The sequence below is a fragment of the Gavialis gangeticus genome, unplaced genomic scaffold, assembly GCF_001723915.1.
Source record: "Gavialis gangeticus isolate Ggan-Ray unplaced genomic scaffold, GavGan_comp1, whole genome shotgun sequence".
Classification (NCBI taxonomy): Eukaryota; Metazoa; Chordata; order Crocodylia; family Gavialidae; genus Gavialis; species Gavialis gangeticus.
This window is the reverse complement of record NW_017729011.1, coordinates 17219683-17227004: the sequence shown is the minus strand read 5'-3', so window position 1 is coordinate 17227004 and position 7322 is coordinate 17219683. Positions and strand designations below refer to the sequence as shown.

At 50.5% G+C, this 7322-nt stretch overlaps 1 protein-coding gene across 9 annotated transcripts in view; it reads right to left on the bottom strand.

The window, feature by feature from the left end:
- Positions 1-265: 265 nt before the first annotated feature.
- The window catches only part of PRRC2B (proline rich coiled-coil 2B), a 54226-nt gene continuing 47169 nt past the window's right edge, over positions 266-7322 (bottom strand). For 6 of the 9 annotated variants that reach the window (XM_019510695.1, XM_019510697.1, XM_019510699.1 and 3 more), the window contains exons 26-32: positions 6451-6548; positions 5609-5736; positions 4705-4945; positions 2780-2956; positions 2037-2128; positions 1344-1425; positions 266-807 (exon numbers count right to left, since the gene is read on the bottom strand). In XM_019510695.1, the coding sequence (XP_019366240.1) occupies positions 667-807; positions 1344-1425; positions 2037-2128; positions 2780-2956; positions 4705-4945; positions 5609-5736; positions 6451-6548 (959 nt within the window). In that variant the 3' untranslated portion in view covers positions 266-666. The remainder of the gene's footprint in view (positions 808-1343; positions 1426-2036; positions 2129-2779; positions 2957-4704; positions 4946-5608; positions 5737-6450; positions 6549-7322) is intronic. The other 3 variants (XM_019510701.1, XM_019510703.1, XM_019510704.1) reach the window with 3 other exon arrangements.

Below are 7322 nucleotides of genomic sequence, written 5' to 3'. Positions count from 1 at the left end.
TAACTGTCCTTTATGCCTCTTAATCAGCTCATTTGGAAGGCTAAACTGCTGGAGGAGGGGAGGGAAAATGCACCCAAAACACCACAATTTAAGAGTCAAAACTCTCAAGGGAGCACAGAACCGAACACCAAATTAAGCAGGGTTCTGTCCAAGCACATGATTTTGGTCTGGGGGATTTTCTGGAAGCTATGGGGATGGGAGGGTGGGGTAAAGAGAAAGGGGAAATGAGAACATATAAAAAAATTGCTATAAACAAAGATATAGCTTTTTTTGTAAAAACCTCAGCTGCCTTTAAAATGAAAAGCCTCAACCTGGCCCCCTCCCCAGTTGCCACTCCGCTGAGACAGAAGTAGGGAACGTGATCACTGGGCTTTGCCAAATGAACTACCTGCAAGGGAGGTGGTGGGGGCTGGGGGTAGGAACAAAAAGATGGCTCGAGCCACTCAATAGTCACATGGGGATGGGTAGTCGGTTTGTTTTTAAAGCAAGCAAGTCAATGTCAAATCCACTGTTTCAAACTGCTTTGTTGGGAGAGGGGCTGAGAGAGGATGTCGTTTTCGTCAGTCCGGGGTAGGATGGGAGTGATCTGGCGAGACTTTCACGATGCCGGGCTGAGCTGCGGAGCCTCCCCCAGCTGGGAGGGTGAGCTGGGGACCGTGGACGCTCCTACGCCTTGCTCTCCTCCACTTTGACCGCTTGAGGTTTGATGGCTCCCGTGCGCACTGGCTTCAACTGGTTGGTGGAGGATGCCTCTTGCAACTTCACTGCTCCCAGGTTGGTTTTATTTTCATCCACTCGCTGTTTTGCCTTTTGACAAAAAGAAACACAGCATCAGTTCACATGGGGACCCAGGAACAAGAGGATGAGGGCCAGCTTCACAACAGTGCCCGGGCACCTAAGTCCAAGGAGCAAACCACAAATGCCCCGTCTTAATGCAGAGGGGCCCAAAGGCACCACAGGGTCGGCTACTGTGTGCACCCAGAGCTCCCATCTTGAGGGGGCCAAACCCCCATATCTCCCACCACCGCCCAGGACAGTTCCTCACCAAGCAGGCTAACAGCAGGGCTGGGACAGGACACTCAATACACCCTTCCTGTTGATATTGTGCCACTATGATTTGGTTAGCTTTGCTGATTGGGCTCAACATACTTTTTTTGGTAAGGCAAGTGTACACCTATGCTCACGCATGCATGCACACACAGGATTATCAAGGGGGAAACTAAGTTCATATCCTAGCACACTAACAGAGCAGGCTGGGTCGTCACAATGGTAGGAACTCTACCAATCTGTGTGCGAGAGCAGATACCATTAGGTCAATGCTCAACAGTATCAACATGCCCTACCTGTTGCACATAGTGTCCCTGCATGGAGCCCATACTGACTGCTGGTCCAGATGGCTTCCCACTAGGGCTGGCAGAGCTAGGCCTGGAAATCAAAGGGTTGAGAGCACACATGGCCTAGGTTACTACAACGGAACAAAAGCCTGGTCTGCATGAAAGTAAGGAGGAACCAGCAGGCTTGGACTGGGGAGCTCTTAAAAACTGTCAACCCAAGCAAGATTATGCATCACTGGGCAGGGGGAGAGGATACAACTAAGAGTCGCAAAAATCCTTTCCCACCTCAAAAGGAGGATCAGAGCATGGAAGGCCGGGCCGGGAGCTTCTAGTTCTTGGGCTCAAAAGGTAGAACTGGAAGGAAGACACATATTTGACGCCCCAGCATGGCCGCCTCACTAAGAGCACCTTCTACTGGTATCAGACCTTCAAGGCTCTGACACAAAAACCAGTCACACTTTTGCATTTCTCCCAGGCCAATTACAGCAGTTTATGGGCTCCCTGCCATGAGAGCAAATCCCCAACACTATGCTTGGAAATCAGTATTCAGACTAGCACAGATTCCATTTCTGAAATTATATTAATGGATCTCAGCCAAGGAAGCATGACGCAAACACTGTTTCACTCCAATGTTAAACATTACCAAGCCTTTCCCACCACACTCAACCCGGTGCTACGGACGGAGCTCTGCAGATCGTTTACCTGTACGTGTGTGGAGACGGTACAGATCCTCCGGAGGACATGTTCTGTTTGCCATCTGTGAAATGAAACCCTTTCATTTCCATTTGAGAGGACTAAGGAGGAAAGTGAGTGAGAAAATATCATCTTTGCATCTACTTGGCAAGCACTCCAATCACATTTTTAGCCTCCCTGCTCCCCTTGTGATGTTGGCAAATACCACTTGCCTCCACTTTACACACGGGGAAGTGTGCTATGCCAGTGAAAGGACTTGCCTATTTTTGGTTGCACAAGCAAAAAGGAAATCTCATTCCTAGTGCTCTCTCCTCTGGAAAAAAACCCGTTGCTTACACGAAGGCATTGAAGCTGACAGGGCATTGCAATACTTGCTCAAACGGGGCTTTTTGACAACAGCGCTGTATTTCACGAGCAGCAGTCCATCTGCACTTGGGAGCTGACTATGCCTTGGAAGAAATGCAGCCCACAGCTGCTCTGTCTGGACACTGCAAAACTGGACTGAGGCATGACCCTGCCTTCTGAAAACAGAAGGCAGCACAGCAGCACAACCCAACAGACTGCTGGCCTGGGCTATGGAGACAGGAGGAATGGAGCTGCTCTGCTCCAACCAGCTGATAGATAAGGAGCCCCCACAAGCAAATCCCCCTCCTCATTAACTGCAGGCCTATAATAGGTGGTTCTTTTTTCAGAGAAAGGTGCAAAACCCAAGTGCAAAGCTTCTTAAAGAAAGCCCAGGTGAGAGCTCTTACCTCCCTGCTGGTTGCAAGAACAGAAGGCTGGGATCCAGGCGGGAGAATCCTGCGGGCTGCTCCGACAGGCAGATTCTGCCCCTGGGGAAGCTGGATGGACTGTGGTAAGATCAGTGGCTGCTGGCCAGAACCGTAACGGGGCAGAGGAAGCTGGGACCCAGGCATAGGCATTGTTAGCTGCATGACAATTACATGTCGTTACTGACAGAAGGAAGGAGAGTGCAGCTCAACATCCTATCCACTCATTGGGCCACCAAAAAACCCCCAAAACACATCACCATTAAAGAGGGACTTTCATACTGCAACGTGTGTCCACGTAGAGCTGCCAACACCCTGTAGCCACACCAAGTGTCCTTTGTATAAAGGGGTGGCCTAAGCAGGTGTGTGCTCTTTACAGAGGGCTTTGCTGATTGCCTCGAGCCTCTCTCACTGCTTTGTCAGTCTTCAGGGTCACTGCCCATATGAGCCTTCTCAGTGGTGCTGGCAGCCACCAGGGCATCAGACAGCTCACATTGTTTTCACCTCAACTTCCACATCCAAACCATGAACGACTTATGCCCCCGGCGGCTGGTGGGGCACGGTGGCGGCAAGCAGGGAAGCTCCTGCGGATGCTGCCGGCACTGTCGGCAGCTGGGGGGAGGGGAGGTGGCGAGCGCTGACCAAAGGTCGGCGACCACCCACAACCACCACCGACAGTGGCAGCCAGCATGGATCGCCCACAGATGCCACCAGCGGTGTCGGCATCAGGGTGGCAAGCAGTGACCACCCACAGGGGCTGCTGACAGTGTTGGCGGTGCCTTTCTGTAGGGGGTGCATCTGTGTGCACCCCATCTGTGTCGCCCCGATCCAAGCAATTGGCTATTCTCTTTTGCTGATGTGATTTTGAGGCCTGTGCCCCACAGACTTCAACCCCTTCTTGAAACAACTGATGAGGGGGGTGGTTAAACATGACTGAAAACTGCACCTCAGAACTCAGTGGCAATTAAACGAGACCAAATTTTCAAAGGGGTCATAAAACCTGGAAGAGGATGCGGGGCAAAAAGAGACTACTGGGCTCTGATCACCAACAGGCCCAGGATCGTTAGCAAACTGCCACTTTGTATTCAATTAGGTGTGGGTGCCACCACTTAGCAGGCACTTTGCACGTGGTTTTCCTTCTTTACAAAAAAGTTCTCTCTGCTCTGTAGCCTCATGTTCCTGCTTACTTGCTCCGACAGTCTTTGTAATTACTGCGTTTGGGACTTCCCATGACTGCTTTGTAATGAGACGCGTCACCACGTGATCCAGGCAGGAGGAACCTAGTTATGGTTTGTCAGGAACCTCTGCACCTCCCCTAGCTAAGCTGTCTTCTGGGTTAACTAGCTTTGTGCTCTCAGCTCTTGCAGCATACAAGCCCCTCTTTAAGCAAAAACAGAGGTTCAGAATTTTCTGGCTTTTCATATTTTTTTAACACAATTGTATCAGACAGCGTAAGCTAAGCTTTACGAAAACCATCAGAAGCCAATCAATGAATGGATGGATCCAGCATGTGGTATGAACATATCGATCTTTCCAGCAGGACTCACTCAGCCTCTGGGAACTATGTTTAAGAAAGCTAAAGCAGAGATGGCAACTCCGGAAAGCAGGGAGATATTCTGTGGAGAAACCTTCAGGACCAGGATGCTCCAAGAGTCGAAATGAGAAGAGATGAGGGTCACTGGCTTAAGGTCAGACAAACTTTCTTGAGAAATCTGGAGGATGAGTTATACATTGTTACCAAGTACGAGGGACCCAGGGCTTGGCCCAACTGGAGGCATGGTTCCTTGTGAAGAGTTTATTCACAAAAGCCCATAGCTTACCACAAATATCTACTAAGACCCAGCCTCAGATGCTGGAGTCATGAGCACATACAAAAAACAAAGCAGCATGCAACCTTTGTTCCTAACCTGTGTAAGCTGGGAGTCCATCATCTGCGAAGCTCCCATACCAGCTGCCTGATTTATCTGGCCTTCATAAACCAGAGTCTGGCTTCCATTCATTGGCTGGTAAGGGGACCCAGACTGTGTTTTCACCATCTCCAAGGGCTGCATGCCTGGGAAGGCGGAGTATGGAGGCTTTAGAGTCGTGCCTCCCGTCAAAACCATGGTATTGGGCTGAGACAGACTGGGGTGCATGTACACCTGAGACCTGAAGAAGAGAAACGGACTTAAACACTGCCCTTGGGCCCTTTTGAGACTGCACTTCTCCCCACTTCATCCCCTATACCCCAGGTGGATGGCAGTCAGGTCACACAGTGAAGTGCAGCATCAAGCCAAACAACAGGGAAACAAAAGCCTTTTTGGCAGTAGAATTCAGTTTTCCCCAGTCTTTCACACTCATCCTAACACTTTTTGGGCTAAAGCCCCTTGTCTGAGGCCCCACAGGAACGTTGACATCGACTTCACCAGAAACAGCCGGCTCTTGACGAACTTCAGTCTAATGGTGGCAACGAGGCGACTGCATTACTAAGAAGCTCACACTGCAGATGGGGTGGTAGAAGCTGTCCCTGGAACGTGAAGGTCTGCCAAGACCTTGCTGTGATGTCCAGCAGCTGGAGAGCGCCAAGGCGTCTTAGCCAAGAATCCATATTTTATTGGGTTGGCTTATTTTATCTAGAGAAGGGGCTGACATCACTGCAGTGCAGGCTGTCATGCCAACACCTTCCCCACATCCCTCTGCCAAGCCTTCTTGCAACACATCTGCTTTGCCAGTCAAATGAACTGGGCAGCAGATGCACGCTGCTGTAGGCATATTTAGCTGTTCACAACATAAAGCTCTGCTGCTGCTCAGATTAACCACCAGAGCCGTTACCTGAAGGGCTGTATGGAGCTGTAGATCTCCTGGGACTGGGACACAGGCAGGCCACCTCTGAGCCCAAGCTGTGCCTGGGCTTGTAAGGATGTGTGAAGGGAAATGGGAATCTGCTGAGCAGCAGCAGCCTGCAGAGGATACAAAGGTGACTGAAAGACATGGAGGCAGCCAGAAACCCTCTTGAGCTGTTCAACATCCATCTGCTTTCTTCAGAGAGTTGCTCTACCTTCCCCCAGCCCCACAAGGTGTCATTTCTCAGAGCACAGTTGCATGGGAACTGGAATAGACTGATGTCTGGGCAGGTGTGACTGAAGCAGTGCAAAAAAGCATAGGACTGAGCTTCCCAGGGACTGATGTTCTTCCCACACAAAACAGGCCCTTCTCCCAGGCAGAGACTATTCTCAAAGGCTCTGGCACTGCCTTCTCCTTTTACCCACAAGAGCTCTCCACAGCCCAGACAGCACTACCGTACCCTGGTGATGGAGATGCTGAGAACTGCTGATGAGTGCTTTGCCTTGGGGGGACGTGGCTGTGGATACACTGGAAAAAGACTGAGGCTCAAACCTGGTCATACATCTCACTCAGAACAAGGCAGGGAAATGGACACGTCCTCATTCTGCCACATATTTGGGCTTTACAGACTCCTCCCTATTAAAACCTGTCAAAATGATTGTGGTGCAAAAACCAGCATCTCCTATCTTCAGCCAGTCTGCTGCTCTGCTTTAGGCAGCTGCAGTCTGTGTTGCGGAGCAGTATTCTCTGGCTGATGGGCAGGGGGAGAAGGACTCTGGACCAACCCAATTCAGAGATGCAGTGACTGCTACTCCCCCTCCAATGCTCACCTGTTGGTAGCTCTGCTGCTGAGGTATCGTCTGAGGAACCAGGCGTGGCTGACTTGCAAACACGTGACCATCAAGGTACAGGGGTGGGATGTGGTTACCTAGAATTTGAAAGGGAAGGGAAGAAAGAGTATGACAACTGAACCCTATTCATTCCAGCATAAACAGAGCCAGAGACAAAGGTACAAGCAGGACAATGAGGTGGAAACTGCAGACCCATCAAGTCTGTTTCTTCGGTCCACACGCCAATGTGTTACGGCAACTTTGTGAAACAGTTGGAAAAATGCCCCGGCCTTTACCCAAAGTGAACTCCACTTCCCTTTAATGAGAAGGTTTTACTCACCAGCCACGTGTTGAGCAAGCATGCTTTTGCAAGGCTGGCACTGTGGGCTGGTAAATGCTAACCTGCTGTTTCCTAGTGTATGACACTGCCCCCTGAGTGAGGGTTGGTAGTTCAGGAAGAATCAATTGAGCTGAGTTACAAACCAGTCATAAAGAAAACTCAGTGGTGGTCAACTTGGACTGCTCACCATCACCAGGTCTTTGCAGCTGGGAGGCACAAAATTGCAGCCCCATGGCAAAAGACAAAGTAAGCATTTGCTTCAGAAAATACGTGCACACGAGGGCACCAGGAAGGAAGCATTGATCTATCCTGCACCACAGTGAAGCGCCATGCAGGAGAGAGGGTGGAAAAAACACACACTTGTCTCTACCTCTGGGGACAGCCAGCTTTGTAAGCGGAAAACGTAGACAATTTAGTCACTGCAAATGGTTTGCCCACTAGTAGCTGTCCTCAGTATAGCCCATCCCACTCAACAGCTGCAGAGGGAGAGCTAATAAGCAGGGTGCTAAGTTTTTGATTCGGGGGGGGGGGG